At 50.2% G+C, this 24,445-nt stretch overlaps 2 protein-coding genes across 2 annotated transcripts in view; one reads left to right on the top strand and one right to left on the bottom strand.

The window, feature by feature from the left end:
• The window catches only part of EMC9 (ER membrane protein complex subunit 9), an 83,771-nt gene extending 64,592 nt beyond the window's left edge, over positions 1-19,179 (bottom strand). The window contains exon 1 of the mRNA XM_085650541.1: positions 19,031-19,179. The gene's annotated coding sequence lies outside the window, so the exon portion shown is untranslated. The remainder of the gene's footprint in view (positions 1-19,030) is intronic.
• Positions 1-22,309, top strand: part of LOC146871199 (proteasome activator complex subunit 1-like) — a gene marked incomplete at its 5' end in the record, with an annotated part of 281,652 nt that extends 259,343 nt beyond the window's left edge. The window contains one exon of the mRNA XM_085646233.1: positions 21,569-22,309. Coding sequence (XP_085502359.1) covers positions 21,569-21,631 — 63 coding nt within the window. The remainder of the gene's footprint in view (positions 1-21,568) is intronic.
• Positions 22,310-24,445: the final 2,136 nt, after the last annotated feature.

Genomic DNA, 24,445 nt, shown 5'->3' with positions numbered 1-24,445 from the left:
ATCTTGTTCGTTTGTTGACACTTCTAGCCACAGATTCCTTACCTAAGAACAGACACCCAAGCAATACCTCCCCGGAGATGGGTCTGCGAAGAGTTTAGCTCAAAAAAGTCCTGCAGGATCAAGCAGGCAAAATGCCCATCACGACAGACCTGACGGCCCAGAGAGTATTGCTTAGTAAACGCGTACGGAGATGCCCATGTTGTAGCCTGACAGATTTCAAGCCTGGGGCTCCGCAAGCTAATGCAGTGGTGTCAGTCTTGGTTCTGGTGGAATGAATGTGTACGCCCGCAGGTAGGGTGGGGGGTGCTTCTATGCCAATGCGTAACAGATTTTAATGTTGAGCACAATCCATCGTGATCAGGTCCATTTCCAAATGGCCTTTCCTTCCTTTGCTCCAATCACCCAACGAAGGGTTGATCATCAACAAGGGACTCTCTGGTATAATTAATGTAAAATGACAATATTCTTTTCTGGCCCAGGAGGTGGAATTTCTCCTCTTCTTTAGGGTGAAGCAGGGCAAAGAATGGTAGGCAAGGCGATGATCTGGCCTTCATAAAAAGGTGTCACCACTTTCAGGAAATGAACGTGGCTGGTAACCCCTACCATTCATTGCCACAGAAGGGGCAAACTACAGAATTTGGTGGGGGGAGCCTTGGAGAGGCCCTACGACCTGGCAGAAGCCCAACTCTACTTCAATCGTTACAGTGCAGAATCTGCATTGTTTCCAAAGAGATGGGTGCCATTAAAGTGCATGACCACAAGGGATGCCTGGACATTCCCCAAACAGCCAGCAGACCTCAACCAGGCGGGCATCTGACTGCCACTGGCAACGCATAGGTAAAAATCTGAGACATCTTGAGAAAAACTAGGGACAAACATCCTCTAGCTTTCCTGTTTCTAGGAATTCCGGAAAAAAATACAAATCAAACAACTTTAAAGCTAAATCTACCCAAATTCAATCTATACTTTATACTACTAAACATCATCAAAAGCTTCTTTTCGATGTCATTAAATATTTGAACTCCATTTTTCCACCAACATGGCCTCCTCTCCAGGCACAACGTGACAAACTTTGCAATCTTATTCGCACAGAAAATAAAGTCAGTTTAGCATGCACTTCTGACAGGTTCCACCAATCCAAAAGATTGCACACTGAAACACATGGCCCAATGGACCTGGTCACACTTTGTCACAGTCTCTGAAACAGTGACTTAAATCTATTACTAAGGTTAAAGCTTCTAATCATTCACTGACTCATTGCGTACCTCCAGGGCTTTATGTTGGATGAAAAAGACCCGGGGGGGGGGGGGGGTCTAGAAGGGGCGTGGCCTAAATAATTAATGATATGGCTTAAAAACAGAAGCTAAAATCTGTGCTTAGCATAGCATGCCCCCAGACAAGAATTCTGCTATCTCATCCAGACACAATACAACAACTGACATTACACCTAAAACAAGCATGGATTTGTCAATGATTGTTACTTGCATAAGAAATACGTAACAACGAGTTTGTTGTATACAATATTGAATTCTGAAATGATGAGACTGAAATAACTTTAACTAGCCTTTTGACGTTACATCAAAGGCCAGTGAAGGGTGGTACTGCTGCCGAGCTGACTTTTTCCACTCTGAGGGGGAGGGCAAAAGTGGTGAGCCCGATAGCGACTCGCCTCAGCGGATGATTTTTTTTTAACTGCCGATGCAGAGAACCAGCAGGACCCAGCCCACTTAAAGCTAGCCCTGCGTAGCTCCCTGTGTAAAGAGATGGAGAAGCTGCTGCTACCATACTGGACCCCCTGGTTAATTCCTCACTGAAGCATAGGGTATACTCCGAAAGGTCTTGTCCAGGTCTTCCCCATCCTGAAAAAGCGGAATGCCGACACCAATGACCTGAACAGCTTCTGCCCGGTTACAGTACTTCTCTTCTTACGAAAGTAGTTCTAAAGCTGAACAGCCGCACACCTATCTCTTCATATCCAGGTAACTAAAGTAAGCTACTTGACCATTTGCAATCTGCATTTAGACAAGGAATGGCCCTTCTGAAAATGGATGATTCTCCCCACTTCCTCGATCTCTTGGTTGCTTTGATAAAGTCAGCCACCACACTTTAAAAAATTTTTTTTTTATTACATTTCCACAAAAAGACATACAATACAGGGCATACGACATAACGTCACAGTGGTGAGGAACAGCCATATACATATCTGAAATGCGAAACACAAGCAGGTTATCAAATCAATTACAGAATGACGTACGAGCTACCCAATGTTAGCAGGGAGACCACAACCAATTTGTTACAATTTTTATGCCGGCGCTGCTGATCCCAACCCGCACACAGGGAGGGTATCTCCCCCACACACAGTCATTGTCTACCACAAATCACCGTAGGGGCTTACAGTTACACAACTCAGTCAGGGGGATCCCCAGGCATCATGACGACGTCGACGCCCACGGCTGGAGCAGAATCAGTAGATTGCGCCCGGGACCAGTCTAGAAACAGCTCCCAAATATCCCTGGGCCTAGATGCAGGCGGCATAAGTTCCCAGAACACCGCCAATTGGGATTGGCCATATGTGACTTCTCTCAGCCACTCTTTGATAGTGGGTTTCCTACGCTTCCCCCAACCAATAGCAATCTGTCTCTTTGCAAATAACAAAAGTAATGCATGTAGCCTACGCTTTTTAATGTGAGTGTATTTAACAAATCCCCAAAGGCCCAGTAACGGAGATGGGGGCACCTGGACGTCCAGGATCTGGTTAATGGTTTCGAAGACTTTTGTCCAGTACACAGCAACGTCTGGAGATGTCCAGGCCATGTGGAGGAACGTGGCAGCAGGCGCCCCGCAGCAGTCGTTGTCCCTTAATCCCATCCTCTGTAAGCCAATTGGCGTCCTATAACAGCGGTGTAAAAATTTTAAATGAATTAGTCGGAGTTTGTAGTTGGGTGAGAGCTCAGTCATTTGGGCGCAGCAGTAGGCCCATTCAATATCAGACAAAGGTGTGGGTAATTCGGCATTCCATTTAGGGCGAGCTCCGGAGGGACGTCAGTTTGCATGCGTGTGTACAAGCGGGTGATCAATTTGCGTGGTGACGTCGTAGCCAGCAGGTTTTCCAGGGCATTTAACATTGGCGGCTGGGATGGGAAGCTAGCGTGTAATTCACGGCAAGCTGCTCGGAGTTTGTGGTGCAAAAATATTTCTCCGAAGGGTACCCTTTCACCTTCCACGGCTGTCGGGTAATCCCTGAATACCCCCCCCTGGGTATAGGTCTGCAAAGGTGTGGAGTTTCATCGCCTGTGCAATTTTATTATTTATCTCGTCATGTATGTTAGGCAGGAGTGCGTTCTGCGCAATCGGGATCGAGGGAGCGTATAGTACCGGTATATTTGCCCCTCTACGCAGTCCCTCCCATGCCCATCTGAGCGTTTCGGTAGTATCCAACCCATCTAAGGGGCGTTTGTGTTTTTGTTATACTGCCACACGCAACGGCACCGGAGCGACCGCATCCTCTTCGACTGCTACATGCGGCTGAAAAGGTGTCTGGTGGACCCAATACTGTAAGAATTGCACCTGCGCACAAAGTGCATATAACTTCATATCCGGGGCACCAAGCCCACCCTGCCTAGTCGGCAGTGTCAACAGGTCCCACGACACCCTAGCCTGCCCTCCCGTCCACACCAACGACCCAACGTATTGAAGAATAACTGAGTGAGTATGAGTGGCAGGTTCACGAATAGATATAGGAATTTAGGCAGGATGACCATTTTGGTCAGTGCAGTTCTGCCCGCCAGCGACAATGGGAGCCCTCTCCACAATGCTACTTTGTCCTCCAGCCAACTCACTGCCCTGCCGAAGTTAAGGTTCCAAAGCTCTTGCACATCACGGCTAATCCAGATACCCAGATATTTTACCGAGTCATTCTCTCACTGCAACGGAAATTCCGAGGTGACCACCCTGGTGTGATCTGTGAAGGTTACGCTCTGGCTCCGCAATGTACATTGTGATGTCCTCTGCGTAAAGCGATATTAGCAGACTGTGAGCGCTAAACCCGATCCCCTTATCTGTGTGATGTTGTCTAATCCGCGCAGCTAGAGGCTCCATCGCTATTGCGAATAGTAACGGGGATAGCGGACACCCCTGACGTGTGCCACGTGTGATTGGGAGGGGGTCTGAGATAAGATCATTTACAAACACCCGGGCTGACGGTCTAGTGTACAACAGCTTTATCCACCGGAGAAACAGCGGGCCAAACCCCATCCTTTCCAGAATTCTAAATAAGTAAGGCCATTCGAGCGTGTCGAACGCCTTAGTGACATCCAAAAAGGCCAACGCCGCCTGCACATCCGGATGGAGGTAGTGTAGCACTGAAAAGACCGTACGAAGGTTATGGGAGGTGGATCTGCCGGGAATTAAGCCCGACTGATCCGGCAGGGCGATCATGGGGAACATAGGCTGCAGCCTATTGGCTATCAGTTTAGCCAGTATTTTAACATCCACATTTATAAGTGATAATGGCCTGTAGGAGTCCAGTTCATTATAAGGTTTGCCCGGCTTCAGTAGAGTGATTATAATGGCTTCACGCATAGATGGAGGCAGTATCCCTGTTTCGTGTGCTTCCTCAAAAACTGCCAGGAGTCTGGGAGCAAGTTCTTCCACATATGCTTTGTAGAATGCTGCAGTTAGCCCGTCCGAGCCCGGTGCCTTGTCCAGGGGCAGGCCCATGATGACACTTGTCACATCTTCTATTGTAAATGGCAGGTGCATGTATTCCCGGTGTCTGTCATTGAACCACACCAGGGCCACGGAATCAAGGAATTCCTGCATGCCCTCCGGGCATTCTACGAGCCTAGCTTTATATAACTGTGTGTAGAACGAGGAGAACGCCCCCAAGATGGCAGGGGAGCCTCTTACCTTGTTACCATCTATGCTAGATAGTTCGGGAATAAAGGACGCAGCCCGCTGGGATCTAAGCAGGCCCGCGAGCGTGCGGCCTGGTCTGTCCCCCTCGCCATAACTGCGTGCTTCAGCATATTTCCCTAAAAATGTTACTTCTCTATGAGCTTCCTCCTCGTAGTCTAACAACTTGCCTTTTAGATCAGCAAGCAGGGCCGCGCTTACACCACCATGTATGCAGGTCTCCAACTCTTGTCTTAGATTCAATATTGCCCAAGGTGGTTCTTATAGCCTTTAAGACTCCTGCCTGACTGGAGATACATTTCCCCCTGATCACCACCTTAAAAGCCTCCCAGAGGACCACCTCCGTGAGCCACCACACTTTGATTAACATCCTGAAGGAATGGATAGGCATTGAAGGTACCACCCCAAGGAGCTTCCAGTCTTATCTGTTTGCAAGTGGTGAAAATACTGAGATTTATCTAGAGCATACCCAAACTAAAACAAAGGGCTTGACCCTTCCCCTATCCTGTTTAATTTACATCACGAACCACTTAGTGAGGTTTTTGAAAAATCTGGAATTCTTTACCATTAATTTGACAATGAAACCCAGAGATAACTGAAGGTCTAGGCAAAAACGATTTTCACTAATCTCACCAAAGAAAAATCCATCCTCCTTATTCAAGAGTGGTAGGAATCATTATCTTCACTGAAATGCAATCAGGCCAATGCTGAGAATGCTAAATCACTGAGCTTCATACTTGACAATCGTCTGGCCCTTCAGAGACCATTCTCTGCCATAGCCAAAAAAGTGTGTGATCAGCTAAAACCGGCCTGGGGCATCAAACAGGTCATTGCTGAGTAGGACTTCAAAACTGCATCCAGATTTTGTCTCTCTCCAGAATGGACTATCGGAACTTGCTACTGTCTGGCCTCCCTAACTACAACAAAGACCCCTAAAATTGTGCTCCAGGCAGCTGTGCCTTTGTGACAGGCCTCAAGATATTGAACCCCATCTTTCTTAATCTCCAAACTCTGCAAAGGCTCATCGAAATAAGAGCCCAAAACAAGACTGCATGTATCTTTATAGTAAGAATGCAATGCCTAATGCTTTATAATGCTAATAAGAAATGCCAATTAAATTGTTTGATTAGAAAAAAAAAAAGTCTACATGTATTACTTATAAAATCCTCCACACTCCACCCCCTCGAACCTGGCTTAGAAACTAAGAATCTCAAAGCACCCAAGACTAAATAAAAGCTACAGCCCTTCTGCGGGAACTCCTGACATTCAGGCAAGATCGCTATATGACACAGGCATTCTCTGGCAGTGCAACAAGATCCTGGAACTACCTCCATCCTGCTCTTCACAGTCTAATGCCTGATCATGTTTAAAAGGGATCACAAAATCCTCCTTGTTGGAAGGCGGACCCCGAGGAGTCGGTGAGACCACCAAGGGGGGCCCTCGCACTGCACGAAGTAGCCGAGCGCTGCCGAGAAGTCTCCTGAGAGATCCTTCTCCTATCACGTACTAGCACAGTAACACCACCACACCGGACTCAAGGAGGTTGTCTCAAGACAAGCAATTCTTTATCATCAATAAAAGGTTACGAGTTCAATATTTACACGAAGGGATCGAGGGATCCACCAAAAGTCTCAATGTCTCTTTGGAAGGGTAGGGGTAGCGGGACAGTCTTTGGCAGGAATGTGGTACGAGGGTACCTGGGGCCCAGTTCTTATCCTCAAGCGGGAGGACCTCCGATCTCGGAGGGGTCGAGCCGCGACGGCGTCAGCAGGGCTCTGGCGTACAGTTCGTGGAGAGCCGCGATTCAATCAGCAGGGCTCTCAAGATGGTTTCTGCTCAGCTCGAGCCGCGACGTCGTCAGCAGGGCTCCGAGGAAGGTCTCAGCGAGGTGGGGCCGCGACGGCGTCTGCAGGGCTCCGATGTTCCAGGTGGTTCAGGAAAGGTTCACAAGAGGGAGCCGCGACGCAGTCAGCAGGGCTCGTGATGGTTCCGACAAGAGTTCTTCTCCGTAGGGTCAGCCGCGATTCGATCAGCAGGGCTCTCGACTCCGGGATACAACTGCCGAGCTGTGGTGGGGTCGCCCCAGATATAGGTCTGGAGCCCTTTGATGTCCGGACCCTTGCGCCCAAGGGGGCGGAGTGGCCGGGTGGAGGTGGCCAGACGCCCAGCAGGAGAGGCGCCAGGCCCATGGGAGTTTGCAGGGCGATCACACCTCGAGAGGGGAGGACAGTTGGGGGTCCCAACGATACCGTCCTCCGCCGGGGGCGATGAAGGGTTCCTGCGGCACCCCCTGGCCAGTCCGTGGTGCCTCGAGGTCGGGGCTTCGCTGGGGTCGAGGCCGGGTTGAGCGGGGTCGCGCCGGCTGGTGTACGGGGTGACGTAGATGCCAACAAGATGGCGGAGCCATGAGGAGCATGCGACCACGTGCAGTTCCAGGTGAAGGGCCTTGGAGCAGTTCAGACGGGTGGCCCGTGAAGGCCGGGGCGGGGAACGGCCACAGTCCCGGGGGGTTAAGGACCACGCCACGAGGCCGGGTCCAACAGGCGTCCCCCCCAGCCGAAGGCATGGAGAGTCACCCATCTCCTTGGGGATTCTCCTCGTCAAGGCGGAAGAAGCGGGACAGGCCGTCGGCGTTGGCGTGGTCATTGCCGGGCCGGTGTTCGACGTCAAAGTCCATCCCTTGTAGCGAGATGGACCATCGCAGCAGTTTGGGGTTCTCGTCCCGCATTCGCATTAACCATTGCAAGGGCCGGTGGTCGGTCTGGACCCGGAAGTGGGCGCCAAAGAGGTAGGGCCGGAGCTTCTTGAGGGCCCACACCACAGCGAAGGCCTCGCGCTCAATAGTGCTCCAGCGTTGCTCCCGGGGCAGTAGTCGCCGGCTGATGAAGGCCACTGGTCGGTCGAGCCCCTTTTCGTCAGTTTGGGAGAGAACGGCCCCGATCCCATACTCTGAGGCGTCCGTCTGTACCACGAACTCCTTCTGGTAGTCCGGGGCCTGCAGCACCGGAGCAGTACACATGGCCGTTTTGAGGGTGTCGAAGGCTGTTTGGCAGCGGGGTGTCCAGTGTACCTTCTTGGGCTGCTTTTTGGACGTTAACTCTGTGAGGGGGCCGACAATGCCCCCATAGTCCCGGATAAACCGTCGGTAGTATCCGGTGAGGCCCAGGAAGGCCCGGACAGCGGTCTGGGTAGTGGGGGGTTCCCAGGTCTGGATGGCATCTATCTTTGCTTGGAGGGGGGCCACCTGCCCGCTCCCCACTTGATGGCCCAGGTAGGTCACGGATCCGTGGCCGATTTGGCATTTGCTGGCCTTGATTGTGAGCCCGGCCCGCTGGAGGGCGGCCAGGACGGCCTTTAGGTGGAGGAGGTGCTCGGCCCAGTGGTTGCTGTACACGGCAATGTCATCTAAGTAGGCCGCGCTGAAGGCCTCAAGCCCGGCCAAAACTTTGTTCACCAGTCGCTGGAAGGTGGCCGGGGCGTTCTTCATTCCGAAGGGCATCACCCGAAAGTGGTAATGCCCATCCGGAGTCGAAAAGGCGGATCTTTCTTGGGCGCCGGGGGTGAGCTGGATTTGCCAGTACCCGGCGGTGAGGTCCAGCGTGCTCAGGTAGCGAGCGGCCCCTAGGCGGTCGATGAGTTCGTCGGCCCGGGGTATCGGGTGTGCGTCCGTCTTGGTTACTACATTCAGGGCTCGGTAGTCCACGCAGAATCGCAACTCCGGGGGGTGACCGGGAGCTGCGGCCTTGGGCACCAGGACGACAGGGCTGGCCCACGGGCTGTCGGAAGGCTCGATGACCCCCAGGGCCAGCATCTTCGCTACTTCGGCCTGGATGCAGGCCCGCACTCGGTCAGGCACCCGGTAGGCTCTGTGTCGTATGGGGGGGTTCTCCCCGGTGTCGACGTCGTGGACGCACCAGTGGGTCACCCCCGGGGTGAGAGAGAAGAGGGCTGCGTAGTCCCGCAGTAATCGCTGGCAGTCGTTGCGCTGTTCCGGGGTCAGGGACGAGGCGAGTTGGACCCCTTCGATCGATCCATCGTGAATGTCGGATTGCAAGAGGTCGGGCAGGGGCTCGGAGTCGTCCTCGCCCCCCTCGTCGGTCGCCAGCAGCAGGCTCAGTTCGGTCCGGGCGAAGTGGGGTTTTAGCCTGTTAGCATGTAGGACCCGGAGGGGGTTCCGGGGGGACTCCAGATCGACCAAGTAGGTGACGGGACTTTTCTTCTCCACCACCTTGAAGGGCCCGGTCCACTTGTCCTGGAGGGCGCCGGGTTCGACCGGGGCCATGACCCATACTTTCTGACCTGGCTCGAATTCTACAGTAGAAGTGTTGCGATCGTACCACCGCTTCATGTCCTCCTGGCTGGCCTCGAGGTTGGCTTCGGCGAGGGCTCGGAACTTGCGGGTCTGGTTTCGGAGGGTCAGGAGGTATCGGTAGACGTCAGGAGGGGCGCCTCGGGGCTTCATCTCCCAGCCCTCCTTGACCAGACTGAGCGGTCCGCGGACCGGGTGTCCATACAATAGTTCAAACGGGCTGAACCCCAGGGACTTCTGCGGGACCTCCCGATAGGCGAACAGGAGGCAGGGCAGCAGGACATCCCATTTCCGCCTGAGTGGTTCTTCCAGGCCCTGGATCATCCCTTTCAATGTTCGGTTGAATCGCTCAACCAGTCCGTTCCCCTGAGGGTGATATGGGGTCGTGAACTTGTATGTGACCCCGCACTGTTGCCACAGGGACCGCATGTACCTGGAGATAAAGTTCGTGCCGCGGTCGCTCACCACTTCGCTGGGGAATCCCACTCGGGAGAAGATCCCCATCAAGGCCCGGCCTACCACAGGGGCCGTTATGGTTCTGAGCGGGACCGCCTCCGGGTACCTGGTGGCGTGGTCCACGAGGACCAGGATGAAAGGGTGGCCCAGGGCGGTTTGGGGGTCCAGGGGTCCCACAATGTCGATTCCGACCCGTTCAAACGGGGTGCTGACGGCGGGAAAGGGCTGGAGGGGGGCCTTGACCCGACCCCCCGTCTTTCCGCTGGCTTGGCAGGTCTGGCAGGACCGGCAGTGGTTGTCCACATCTCTCCGCATCCGGGGCCAGTAGAAGTGGGTCACCAGACGACTGTACGTTTTGTCTTGCCCCAAGTGTCCGGCGAGGGGCACATCATGGGCCAGGTTGAGAAGAAACTCCCGGAGGCGGAGGGGGACCACCAACACGCGGCTGGCCCCGAGTTCTGCTACTTTCTGTTCACTGTACAACAGGCCCTCGGCCCAGTAGATCCAGTGGGTGCCGGTCTGGTCACCGTTGGCTTGCGCGGTCGCCTGCTGCCGGACCCCTTCGAGAGAGGGACAGGACTGTTGCTCTTGCTGGAACTGCTCTCGGGTGGGGCCCCCTTCGTGTTGCCATTGCGTCAGCTCTGGTAGGGCGCTCGGAGAAGTCATCTCTTCGGGGGACGATTCGCTGGACCCAGGGTCGGTGTCCGCCTCCTCCTCGCTGCTGGCGGGAGGGGGTGTGAGCCCCTCGGGTCGGGCGGTCCCGGAGGTCGAGGATGAGCGGGGGGCCTGGGCGGTCATGGACCGGGTGATGGCGCAGGCCCAATCAGCCAGTCCCAACATTCGGAGGTGCTCTCGTCGTTCTACTTGAGCCCAGGGGGAACTCTCCAAGTCGTTCCCCAGGAGGCAGTCGACCGGGGCGTCGTCGCGCACTGTCACCTTCAGCAGGCCCGTCACCCCTCCCCACTCGAAGGGGACCAGGGCCATCTGGCATAGGCTTTCACTGTTGTCGGCCGTCCGGACAGGGCACAGCACATTCGGTAGAATCTGTTCAGGGGTCACCAGGTGGCAGCGGACAGCGGTGATACTGGCGCCGGTGTCGCGAAGGGCTTCGGCCCGTTGTCCGTTGACCGTGACCTGCTGCCGGTACTTCTGGGTGTTGGTTGGGATGGGGGTGCAGGGTACCATCTCCCGGCTACCCAGGCAGACCAGGGACATGGCTGCCGGCTCCCACTCAGTGTTTTCTCGGTCGAGGGCCTCTTCTTCCTCTTCTCCTCCCCCCAAGGCGGCGGCTGTCAGCTGCCGGGGCGGGGGCCCGCCGGCCCCGTTTCTTCGGTTCAGAGGGCAGGCCGGGTCGCTGGCAAAGTGTCCGGTTTGTTGGCAGCCATAGCAGGTCACTGGTGGCCGGGGTCCGGGTCGGGCCGGGCCCACCCTTCGTGCTAGGCTCGGGGAGAGATGTGGCTGCGGTGGCCCTCGAGGGGGGCTCCTGGGGGCCCCAGCGGGAGGGTCTCGGTTCCTGTTCGGCCCTCCCCCCCCACCGCGCTGGCGTGGGGGTCCGTTGGGGTTCCTCTGGTACTCCCCCATTGAGCTCCGGGGGACCCGGGAGTTGACCCATCGATCGGCCTCGACGGCCAGTTTCCGCGGGTCGGTCATTTTGCTGTCGAGGAGGTGCTGTCTCAGCTCCACGAAGCAATTGTTGGAAAGATGTTCCCACACGATGAGGTCGACCAGTTGCCCGTAGGTGGTTACTTTGCTGCCTTTGATCCACCCTTCTAGGGCCCGACTAAAAAAGTCCACATATTCCACCCATGTGGTACCCGGGATTTTCTTGCAGTCTCGGAACCGCTGGCGGTACATCTCCGCTGTTAGCCCGTAGCGGGTGAGCAGGGCCTCCTTCATGTGATCGTAGGAGGTCATCACTTCCTCCGGTAGCTGGAGCAGCGTGTCCCGCCCTTCACTCAGGAATCGCCCCCACAGGCCTGCGCCCCAGTCTTTTCGGGGCACTCGATGGGAGGTCATGGCCACCTCATAGGCCTTGAACCACTGTTGGATATCGTCATTCTTGTAATACTCCTTGACGACCTCCTTCGGGATATGTACTTTGGCCTCGGCAGGCGGTAGAGTGTCTCTCGTACTGGGGGTGTTGGTCCCTCCGTTCTTGGCCTTGATCTCGAGCTCCTTGAGGCTGCGCTCGTGCTCAAGGGTGAGCTTCTTTTCCTCCAACTCCCGGTGTCGTCTCTTCTCTTCTATCTCTTCTTGAAGGCGTAGCTGCTCGAGGGCCAGTTTCTTTTCTGCCAGCTGGAGTTCGCCGTCCAGTCGCAGTCGGGCGAGCTCTAGCTCGTGGCTCCGGACCTTTTCCCGCTCTCGTATTTCTTCTTCGGAGAGGCCGGTTTCTAGGCTCTTTCGTCCTCCGGTTGCCGGGGTCAGTGCGGTTGCTGTGGTCTCCGTCAGGGGCAAGGGCCCTTCTTCCTGGGAGGGGCCTGCCCCGGCCTCCAGCCATGTCCTCAGAGCTTTCTGCATCTCTTCCTTGGTACCGAGGCTGGTGGTTGCAATGCCTTTGTCTCTGCAGAACTGTTTTAATTCTTTGTGCGTATATTCTTCCAGCCGTTCGGGCTGGAACTCCATTGTCGCGTTGTTTTCCTGGCTGCTCATGATGCTATTCGTTTGGATGGGTAGCTAGTGGGTACTGGCTGGTACGTACTGCGTTCGGCTCGGATCCCGTCGCTGGCCACCAAATGTTGGAAGGCGGACCCCGAGGAGTCGGTGAGACCACCAAGGGGGGCCCTCGCACTGCACGAAGTAGCCGAGCGCTGCCGAGAAGTCTCCTGAGAGATCCTTCTCCTATCACGTACTAGCACAGTAACACCACCACACCGGACTCAAGGAGGTTGTCTCAAGACCAGCAATTCTTTATCATCAATAAAAGGTTACGAGTTCAATATTTACACGAAGGGATCGAGGGATCCACCAAAAGTCTCAATGTCTCTTTGGAAGGGTAGGGGTAGCGGGACAGTCTTTGGCAGGAATGTGGTACGAGGGTACCTGGGGCCCAGTTCTTATCCTCAAGCTGGAGGACCTCCGATCTCGGAGGGGTCGAGCCGCGACGGCGTCAGCAGGGCTCTGGTGTACAGTTCGTGGAGAGCCGCGATTCAATCAGCAGGGCTCTCAAGATGGTTTCTGCTCAGCTCGAGCCGCGACGTCGTCAGCAGGGCTCCGAGGAAGGTCTCAGCGAGGTGGGGCCGCGACGGCGTCTGCAGGGCTCCGATGTTCCAGGTGGTTCAGGAAAGGTTCACAAGAGGGAGCCGCGACGCAGTCAGCAGGGCTCGTGATGGTTCCGACAAGAGTTCTTCTCCGTAGGGTCAGCCGCGATTCGATCAGCAGGGCTCTCGACTCCGGGATACAACTGCCGAGCTGTGGTGGGGTCGCCCCAGATATAGGTCTGGAGCCCTTTGATGTCCGGACCCTTGCGCCCAAGGGGGCGGAGTGGCCGGGTGGAGGTGGCCAGACGCCCAGCAGGAGAGGCGCCAGGCCCATGGGAGTTTGCAGGGCGATCACACCTCGAGAGGGGAGGACAGTTGGGGGTCCCAACGATACCGTCCTCCGCCGGGGGCGATGAAGGGTTCCTGCGGCACCCCCTGGCCAGTCCGTGGTGCCTCGAGGTCGGGGCTTCGCTGGGGTCGAGGCCGGGTTGAGCGGGGTCGCGCCGGCTGGTGTACGGGGTGACGTAGATGCCAACAAGATGGCGGAGCCATGAGGAGCATGCGACCACGTGCAGTTCCAGGTGAAGGGCCTTGGAGCAGTTCAGACGGGTGGCCCGTGAAGGCCGGGGCGGGGAACGGCCACAGTCCCGGGGGGTTAAGGACCACGCCACGAGGCCGGGTCCAACACTCCTCTTTGAGAGGAATGTTGGTTATAATGAGGATCGTTACTTTGCATCTCATCGGTTGCCTTGATCTGCTTATGTTGTTATGAAACGTTTGCTATTCCTCTTCTCTTGATGCTTGGAGGTTGTTTTACTTTGACTGTTATCCAAGTAATTAGTTTCCAGCACTGCCTCTGCTGATAAGAACGGTTGTCTTCCCCTTTTAATTGCCAGTTGCTGATCGGCTGGTTCTGTATTGGTTGTGATCTAGATCAGACTTATTGGTCTGCAGGGTCGGATTGGGATCACTAATTGACCCGAGCACCCAAAAAACTGGCCCACATTGGCAGGGTGCAACCTTCAATGAAACACAAGTATCAGGGATCTAATGTTAGGAAAACACTTGTGGTAAATTAAGCTTTTTAAGGACCCTAGGGCGAGTCACATTATCTAAGACTGAAAACACCACTATTCCATTGCAGTTCACCCACAAGTCTTCTGACACATACTGTTGTGTTTCGATTTAGATACCCGTATATAGGTTTCCCTGAATCATGTCCTTTTATAGGCACAACTCGTTTTGCCCTTCTTTAGGCATCAGCCATGCTAACCAAATACAGGCATGGTCACCTACATCCGTCCATCTCACGTCACAACGAGTTCTTAGAAACCAGACCCTTAAGCCGAACAGGACTTTCCAATAGCTAGGATTAATGATTTCTCCAAAAACTCATCTATTATGCATGAACTACTATTCCTTAGGGGTTTTATCCATGACGTTTTCCTCTGCCCGACTTAACGTCAATGCTAGCATTCCTAAGCACCTACAGTTATCAATAAGCCTTCCCTTACCATGGCAAATCACGGGCACGACTTTACTGCACGGTTCGCCATGGCAAGTTCGGAAGAGACCATATCCCGGCCTGACGCACTGACCAGACTGTCATCCCTGCTCGCAGAGAATCTAACTTACAGTGTTCTGACTCCCTTCGCGGGGTCAGAGAGTTTGAGACCCGGATAGAGATACCCACCTCGCTCATTCTAAAGGTATGGAGCCGACTAGAACCTAGAGGGACTCTTGGCATACTAAACTTAGTATATACCATACTATAGAATACAGCACCTACTTCTTACCTCGCACTACACTTAGGTTAGGTACATGAGAGTAGGACTATTTTAGAAGCATCAGACGAGTATTCACATTTTAGCCTGTGTTATTTATGTATGTATATATGAATATGTCAAACCAAAGCCCTCGAGCTTAAGAGAGCACTCAACGGTGTTCAAACCTTCCGGTAGTATTTGCCCCACTGCAGCTCGCTTTCCTGTTCCATTAATATATTGCCATTTCCGACGCGTTTCGAGGCCAGCACGCCTCTTATTCATGGATTGCTTCACAGAGGCACAGACAGCTCACCTTGTAATTCACTTCTCCATTGATTGCAATGAACTGCCCTCAGTGGGCGTGGCTCACAATGAATCCCTAATAGCGTGATGGTCGTTGTGGTCCTGAACAGGGTGAGTAAGTACTTAACCTATAGTAGGCTCCATGCCCCTGTGATTATTCCGAGCTTCTTTTGACTCCCTTTGTAGGTAGGAACTCGGAAATTGCGGGCCTCATTAGCATATTGAACATCGTGCTTTCACGGAGAGAAACCGTTCCCCTCCAAGCCTTTCTGTCTTTACGAGAAATGGTGCATCTCTTCTCCGGCCAAGGGCAGCCGCGTTCAAATTTGACAAACCAAAGCCCTCGAGCTTAAGAGAGCACTCAACGGTGTTCAAACCTTCCGGTAGTATTTGCCCCACTGCAGCTCGCTTTCCTGTTCCATTAATATATTGCCATTTCCGACGCGTTTCGAGGCCAGCACGCCTCTTATTCATGGATTGCTTCACAGAGGCACAGACAGCTCACCTTGTAATTCACTTCTCCATTTATTGAAATTAATATATGTCATAGCTAAAAGACAATGCTATTGCAGCATTATTTCTTCTTATTGCTTACACTGTGCGTATATCTTGCTTACTGTCTAATAATTGTAACAGCTCATATCTCTTACACGAGAAACAAGACTGTTCAATAAAACCTTTTATTGAAACGTCTGTCTTTCTATTTCTGTGCAACTCTGGAGAAACTAAGCATACACGATTGACTGAGTCAAATTTATCTATTGTTTCCACGATTCTGACACGAGTTCCGATTCTAAGGGAAACAAAGTTGTCATGTTTATGCGGTTGTCAGAAACTAATCACTTCTTGTTCATTTGAGAAGTTTCTAGTGACCTCTGAGTTAGCTGGCGCACACAAAGTAATTAAGTTTAATGTACTCGATAGGAGCATACTGACCTTAGTCCTATGCAAAAACTATAGTGTATATTATTCCAATGCGCATAGACTATAAGGGAAATAGGAACTACACTACAATACCTTTAGGTCAATATATTTTCTCACTTTCAAGTGCCCGAATCTGTTATCACTCTTACATCCCCAAGCCCTTGCTCACCCTCGGATCACTGAATATCTGGACCTAAAACTCCTGGCCATTCTTAGGGATTTTCACTTGCCACTGACCAACACGTCCCCAGAGATTCACACTCATCCTCAAATCTGTAGGCGTCTCTTCACCATCATTGGCCCATATGCACTGTTCTTCCCAAGGCCTTCAGGAGTTTCCTCCCCATCAGTTAGACTTTAAACTACAAACTTACCAATAGGACCTTTAAGCCAATTTCCACTCTGCAGTCTCCTGCTGTACCCAAGAACATAGGGCCAGATCTCTGAAGCTCCCACTTACCCCCAATGCTGTCAGCGGCATTGGGGTTGAACAGTTGCTTCGGAGGCATTGCTTCATTTAGGCCCCCGAATTCACCCTCAGCTACCTGAGGTTTGTGCTCACTCCCAGTTCCCCTAGGCTGTGCTCACTTTCAGGGCTTAAAGGCTCCTGATTGCCCTATCGCTCCTGCCCACCATGTGGTGCCCAAGTCTCCTTTTTACTGACATTTTATTCTGGCTCCCTGTCCTGATCAGGTGCGGAGGTTGCTTCTCAAGGGCATTGATAATCAAAGCTCCACAGCTCATGCTCAATTTAGGGCTCTGAGGTTCCTTTTCAGCCTCAGACCATTAAAAATCCTACTCAATTTCATGTCCCAACAGTCTTGCTTGTTACAGGTCACTGGCTTTCCTGATCAAGCGGAGGCTGCTTCTACCCACCCTTAAGTGGCCCAAAAAACTTCCTGCTAAACCTAATGCTTCAATGGCTGTACACATCCAAGTCTTTCATGGATCCACAGAAGCCTCTCTGCGGGTCATATCATTGGGGATGTAGGACAGATTGGTACTTGACATCTTTTATGCTGTGGGAAGAGACATGATCTGAATCTGCATGACATAAAACAGAAAATAAATTCAACTCCAGTCCTTAATTTAATTGTTTATATGGTTATCTATGCCCTTGCTTTTTGCTCGCTCACACATGAACATTATTTCTCAACTCACTCCGGCCCTTATCTCTGTCTCCCCTTTCTTTACTCCATCATTTCACCTTGTCTCACATTCTAACCCAATGCATATATTGGATTTTCTCTGTCTCTCCATCTGTCATACAAACTGTTCATCCTCCATTTCCATCCCTCAGCCTTGCCCTTGTTCCCCTCTATTTTATTCTCCCCCTTATCATTCTCTTTTGTTTTTCTCATCTTTTTTCATGTCCCTTACCCTCTCATTTCCCCCCCTTTTCCGTCATCCCAAGCTCTATTTCCCTCATTCCACATTTCTTTCTCAAACTAGAAACACCCCCTCTCTTTCACTCCTGTGTCTCCTATGTAAGCTCTCTTTCATTGTTTCTACCGCCTATCTCTTTATTCCCCACTACGTTTCGGTCTCTCTTTTGAGTTTTACTTCACTTAGTCTTTCCTTTATCTTCTCCTTAGTCTCTTCTATCTCTCCCTCCATCTGTTTATCTGGAATTCTTTTATATCTCCTCTTTCCTTTCTTCACTCTCAATTGTTTTCTCCCCTTGTATATACCCTCTCCCCATCCATTTGTCTGTCTGCCTCTCTCCCAGTCTCTCATTTCCTTTTGTATCTCTCTCTCTCTCCTTTCTCTAGTTCTCCATTGCCTCTGCCCTTTTACCCCAGGATAGAGAGTGAATGAAGTTTCTTACAGCAATGTTGTCAAATAACGTGTTTTTTACCATCTCTGTTCATATAATTTAAGTTGTTTAAAAGTTTTTGGGGTTCACCATTCACTTTTTTTCTCCTTTTTTCTTCGCCTCTCTCTCCACTTTTGCTTCCCCCTCCTCAATCACTCTCCAAACCAATCTCTCATTCTACCCTTCTCTCCACTCAATCTTTCCTTACTTCTTATTCTCCTTAGTCTCGTCCCACTCTCCTTTTGCTTTCTCCATCAGATTATTCAAAATGTTCTCCTCTTTCCTCTCTCCTATTTCATCTCCCCCCTCCATTTGGCTTTTTTGCCCCTCTTCCTTTTTATTTCCTTTTGTCTTACTTCTTTCCTACCTCTCCTCTGCCTGTAACCTTTTACTCCAGGATAGCGGATCAATTAGGATTTTTCACAGAAATATGGTCAAAGAAGATCGCTTCTTTTAACCGTTTCTATTTATAAAATATAAAGTTATTTACAACTTTTGGGGTTCTTACAGTTTTTTTCTCGTTCCACTGCTCTCCAGACGTCCATAGTACAGCAGTCAAATGAAACTCCCAATCTGCATGGGAGAAGACTGTCAGCAGGCACCAGCAGCCTGTCTATCGAATCATTATGGCCTGCTGCTGGGTACAAAAGCCTCCTTCCTACCCACAGCCAAGACGCGTTAATTATGCGGCTTAAAAGACTGACCTCTTGGGACAGGAGGGGGTGCACTATATGCTGTGCCTGCTCTGCTCATTTTTTTGCAATGACCATGTGAATTAACGGACCTGACTTTGTGGCTTGCTCAAACTAACTTTCATCTAGGGCTACAGCAGCCTTTCGGGTTCTGCGCCAGCGGCAAAATCGGCTTAGACATATGCAGTTGCTTTATGCACAGCTGAATAAAACAGCCCACCAGCCGGCCTCTGCCATAGGTCACTCGGGCAAAGGTCGATTCCCTGCCGTGCCTATTCGACCCTGTTGTAAAGGGTCCCACTGCCCTTGGAACGAGCAGGTGTTATATAAAATCGCAAATAAATAAATGATAAAACATAGGGAATAGAAGGCGAGACGGAATATGCATTAGAAAAAGTAAAGCAACAGAACGATGGGGAGAAAAGGCTAGAGATGGGGTGAAAAAATAAAGAACGGGCATGAGACAACAGCTCATATAGGAGGCAGTGCACGCAGATATGGGGTAATAATACAACGAAAGAAACCATAAGAAAGACCACATAGTGAATACTTCTGTACCACCCGCCGTTACCGCCCTCCTCTACCACAGTACAGACCCCCAATCCCACCATAACGCGTGGTTTCCTGAGGGTTAAAAACACTATATAACTAACCTTGGTTTCGTCTCTTCTGCACTCCAATTATTGAAGGCATGGATATCCAGTCGGAAACTGACAGGCTAGACGAGTACGACGAATGACTAGCTGTCTGTACCACCGCACAGAGCTTGTAATTGGATAATAAGAAAAAGACACGCCCAAACAATTATGCTCCCCAGCTGCCTCCGAAACGATTGGCCCTGTCTCACCGGAAAGGGATTCGCTCAACTGCTTACGATCCGTTGCAAATCGTGCCTCAGCGCTATAATCCAGATCTAGAATGCTAACTGATAATTTTTGATGTGCCAGAACTCGGCGCCATGCTGCTGAACAAAAAAAAAAATACCGTGCTGCAGTTCCGCAAGCAACAGTAGCCTAATCAAGTAACTGAAATGCTTTTCAGTCTGTGAAATGGAAATCCTTCGGTGTGTTTCCATAGGTAACTAATAGTTAGGATTCAGTTTGTAAAAAAAGTGTTCAACTAGAATTTGTTAAAAATGGTTTTCCATTTCAGTTGTTAGGCTTGATGTAAGACAGGACAGTTCAATGAGGTTCTCCAAAATGTGGTACTTTCTACATCGATCTGTATTTGTAATGTTTACTTTGGGCATTGCCCATCCTGTACCTTGGAAAACGAATAAAATTTGTGTTGAAAAAAAATGGTTTTCCACGTTTACACTTAATGTTCTTCTTCTTTAAAAATTGAATAGCCAGCAATTTAAGAGGGGAGCCGAGCCAGAGCCATCCGAGACAATGGTCTGGTTTGGCTCTAAGAGCCTGTGTACCCGCTGAGTCATAAGGGGGCATATCAGCAAGGAGGCGATATAAAATTATCGCCGCTTTTGCGTGCGTTTTCGGGCGAAAAGCGGCGATAATTTTATCGCCTAATCAGCAAGGTCACGCTATCGCGTGAAACCTTGTATTAGCGCCAGGATTCTTAACGCCCAGCTTTGCATCTCTAATGAGATGCAAAGTGGGCGTTCCTGACCTGACATGACTGGAGAAATGTTGCTAAGCGACATTTCTCCTATCATCAAGCCCCACGCTATGAAGCATAGCGGCAAGAAAAGTAGCGATAACCCCTGTTATCGCTACTTTCCTTACGCCTACTTCAGGACTGACTTAGCCATGATATCCTATGGAAGGTGGATATCATAGCTAAGTATGTGAGGCCCTATCATCAAGCTAACTGCAATCTTCGTGAGATTATTGCTGGGTTTCCAGCGATAATCTCACGTTTGGCAGTTAGCGCTAGGATTTTAATCGCTTTTGAGATAAGTGTTGCTAATAGCACGCTATCTCAGCGATAAAAATCCACGCTAGCCGGCGATAATTATCCTAGCGCTAAGTGCGCTTAGCGATAATTATCGCCGGTTGTTGCTGATATGCCCCGAAAATATTTAGCATGTTAAAATAGGATAAAAGTAATGGTAGGGTGTCACTTTAGTAATTATATTATATCAGTGCTTTGAGAAGCAATTATTAGAATTGGGTTTCTAAAGATTAATTTAGGAACAACCCCCTTCTACCCTGACAACGATGCCATTAGCGAACCATAAGGACAAGTAAGGTGTCATGTGTCCCATATATTAGTATGGTATTATAAATGGTGCGACATTGTAGTATATTAAATAACGTACAAAAAAGTATTTTGCACAGCACACACCCTGAACGGATATTTTTCAAGTAGATCATTTACAGTCACAAAACTTGATCAAGCGAAGAAGCCATGAATGATCACACCTTTCCTGGTTCTGAATTGTGCAACAGAGCCGGTTGTTAATATATTGTCAGGGATCAGGCTAATTAAAATTACCTCAAGGTCTCCCTACCATTGGAGCCGATATTTAATATTGGGAACCTTAGGTAAGGTTAAAAACAACATTTGATGTGAAACAAGACTTTTATGGTCTCCCACATCTCAGGTCTATATGTTTCAGCCATGGTCTCAGCTGTCCCTCAGGGTCAAATGGCTTTCTTCAAAATAACAACCCGCTCTGCTGTAAATCAGGCGTTGAAGCACACAAATGCACTGGGCATCTTGGGTGGGAACCCTATGATGAAGCATGCCAATAACCTGGTGTTAGAGAGTGAGGGTTCTTCTAAAAAACAAATAGGAGTCTCCACTCATCTTGCAGGATCAAGGTAGCAGGCTGTCTCTTATTGATTGTCTAATTTGATTGGGAAGTGGAGCAAGCCTTCTCTCTTCCCATTCTCCTTTCGATGGTAATAACAATGAAAGGAATAAAAGGCAGAAAATTCTTGTAAAAAATATGTAAACATTTGATTGTTGTCTATTTAATATCATGTCTTGGCCTTTGCAGACTCTTAAAACACCAATGAATGGCTGGTATTTTTCTCTTAGACAGGTGGCAGCCTTAGCTGCAGGATGGCCAAGGGGAGAGAAGCGAAGGATTGCACAGCAAGTAAAGTGGGGCAAGCGCAGGCAGAAGTCACTTGAAAGCTCAATGGGTCCAGGGGGACCTAGAGCTAGCCAGAGCAAAGCCTCTGACTAGAGCCTTCAGTGGCTCACCCACCTCTATTTTTTTTTAGGTCTTGCCTAGGCAACGCATGCACTGTCTCGTTGAGACATGCAGTTTATGCTTTACTAGGTGAGTCCCCGCCTCCGTTTTCCTATTTGTTGAGTGTGTCTTTCAAAATGTACTACTTGCTATTGGTTAAGCGTGTTTTAAGTCCCTCCTTTTTCCCTGTTAGGCACGCCTATGGCTATTGGCCCCTTTACTGGTATAAGCGCTTTTTTTTTTGTCTGTTGCTTTTCGGGGATCTCTTTTTTTAAATGTTATGTTATGTTAAATTAATTTTATAATGCGCGCAGCTACCCAAAAAGGGTTTCCCAGCGCAAATGTGCCTTCATTTTAAATTTTTACTTCAACGTAAGTGCGTGAGATTGTTCCATTTGAAATGTTACTGATGGAGGGGGTAAAATAAAATATTTTGGTATACCAAATCCATTTACATAAGTTTTATTAAAACAACTAAAGAACTAATTCTAATGAATAATAATGTGTGGTAATTGAATTAATCAACCTTATTAACCAAGAGAATATATGTGGGAACGCATTTGCATGGCTAAAATAATAAGTGAACTAAGTTTGTACGCATATTAAATTTATGTGTTTCGCTTAAGCAATGTTAATGTGTTTTGCGCTTAAATAAATCAGCATTAACGGCTTTAAATGTTGCATATGGCTAGATAAATGCATACACATAAGGGTATTAGTGAGGGAATAACATTGTTTTATTAATTTCTATGTATTAATTACGTTTTGTGTTTCTTTTACCTTAAGTTGACTATTTCGGCCTACTAAAAGATGGCTGCCAACTGAATCCTCACTAAAGTACATGACTTCATGCAATTGACAATGGAGGAAGGCGTCTGCACTGACTACGTAGCGTCCTCTCCTTGAACCCCTGAACCAGGTCCATGAAGACTACTCTGGGCGAGATGCCAATGTCCCTGAACACGGAAGAAATGTTGCAAACTGGGAACCAAAAGCCACCTATTCACAATAGACTGATACTTTCCTGACCTGGGAACGATTTTCCCATACGCTTAGTTTATACATCATCCGTATGAGAACTTTTAAAATTGTTTCTTAAATTTTGGGACGGGGCTGAATTCAACCAATAGGCAGCCTGGAAATAGAGAAAATGTAACATGAATATGTATAATTTGGTATAAATATTAGTAGTCTTGAGAGGGAAATTAGGTTACCACCCAATGAGCTCGAAACGCACCCCGATCGATGCTACTCTTCACGCTGACAGCAGAGGACGGGACGGTAGAATCTGTGATGAATTTCTGAGGACCAGTTCTGACTTAGAAAACGAAATTAGCCAGAATAGGTAATTATGACAAAAGATACTATTGCATTTGTTAGGATTTTAACCTGAACTTTAAATTAGATAAAGAAAAATTATTGTTTGAAGAACTGTGTCGGGTGGTTATTTCTTGAAATGTTTATTTTATTAATATAAGAATCGAAGTGTTTGTCATCAAATCTCTAGAACAACTAAATCATCCGATTGACCTCCGGATGGAGGAATTGTTAGGATAAAATTAAATAGTTGTGGTTTCCTCCATCCAGGGAAAATAGAACTGTAGTTCGGAATAATTTGAAGATCTCTTTGTAGGCACGGATAGATTGATGAGAATGAATGTTGGTGTTATGGGCCCCACCAGCGTGTGATGTGTGTATGTGCTTGTGACTGTGGAATCATTCCGTCCGTGGAAGCAGGAGGAGATTTTGTGTTCAGAACTGCATCATTACCACCTCTGCTGAGTGTGTTTCCCGGCACGTATAATTTTTATTTACTTTTAGGCAAGCGCGCTTTTTTTGTACTTAAACGTAAGCGCGTGATATTGTAACATTTGAAATGTTTCATCATATTGTTACATTTGAAATGTTTCAGTTTCTGTTGACTGTGTTCCCAGGCATGTATACATGTTTTTTTTTAGTTGGAGTCAAGTGCGTGATATTGTTAGAGTTTAAATGTTACGGCCGCTGCTGAGTGTGTTTCTCGGCACGTATATTTTTTATTTACTTCTAGGCAAGCGGGTGATATTAACACAGTTCAAACAATTCAGCTGGTGCACGGAATGGGGGCCTCGGGGGGAGCAGAGCGGAGCGCGTCTTCCCCCGGGGTCATTCGCCCAAATGGTACGGGCACAGCGCGAGGTAGGCGGCGTAGGCGTAGCGCGCAGCGCGAGGCATAGGTTATATAGGGAGGTCAGGGGGCGCGAGCAGGGAGTGGCGCAGCACTTTGAGAGGCATTTAGGTGGGGGAAGTTTGTTTTTCTGAGGCTTTAGTCAGGAAAGAGAGTGTGACGTGCTGTTTTTTGTCAGGAATCCCTCATGGCGTCGGAGGCGGAGTTGCACGCAGCGCTTCAGCTGTTGCGTGAGGCGGGGAAGGAGGACTGGCTGTCGGGGGCAGCCCCGGCCGCGGTGGGCCCCGTGTTACAAGCGCCGAGGGGAACACCACGGAAGGCGTCATTGGGTGTGAAGTCGGCGGTCGTGGCGTGTATAGGTGAGACAGTTCGCCGGGTGGGCAGGTCAGCTGTGAGGCGACCTGCTGCAATGTGTGGGAGGAGGGGCATGCGCTCCAAAAGTGTTAGTGCGAGTGTGGGGGCCCCCATTGATACAGCTGTGGGGAGGCTGACTAGTGACATGGTGAGGGGGCGCGCACTGCACAGAACTAAGTCTGGGAAGGGCAGGAGTGCCTCCAGCCATGACAGGTGTGTGGGAACGGAGCAGAGGGTAGGGGCGGCTGCGAAGGCGGCACAGTTTGGCGAGGAGCGAGGCCGAAGGGGCTTGGGGGAGGAGGTAACACTGACTGAGCGGGGCCCCCCCCCCCGTTTTGTCCGGCGCTCATATGTGGAGTGCCAGCCGGCTCCCCTCATATTAAGGCC

The sequence above is a fragment of the Triturus cristatus genome, chromosome 1_1 (assembly GCF_964204655.1).
Source record: "Triturus cristatus chromosome 1_1, aTriCri1.1, whole genome shotgun sequence".
NCBI classification, from domain to species: Eukaryota; Metazoa; Chordata; class Amphibia; order Caudata; family Salamandridae; genus Triturus; species Triturus cristatus.
This window is presented reverse-complemented; position numbering and strand designations above follow the sequence as displayed.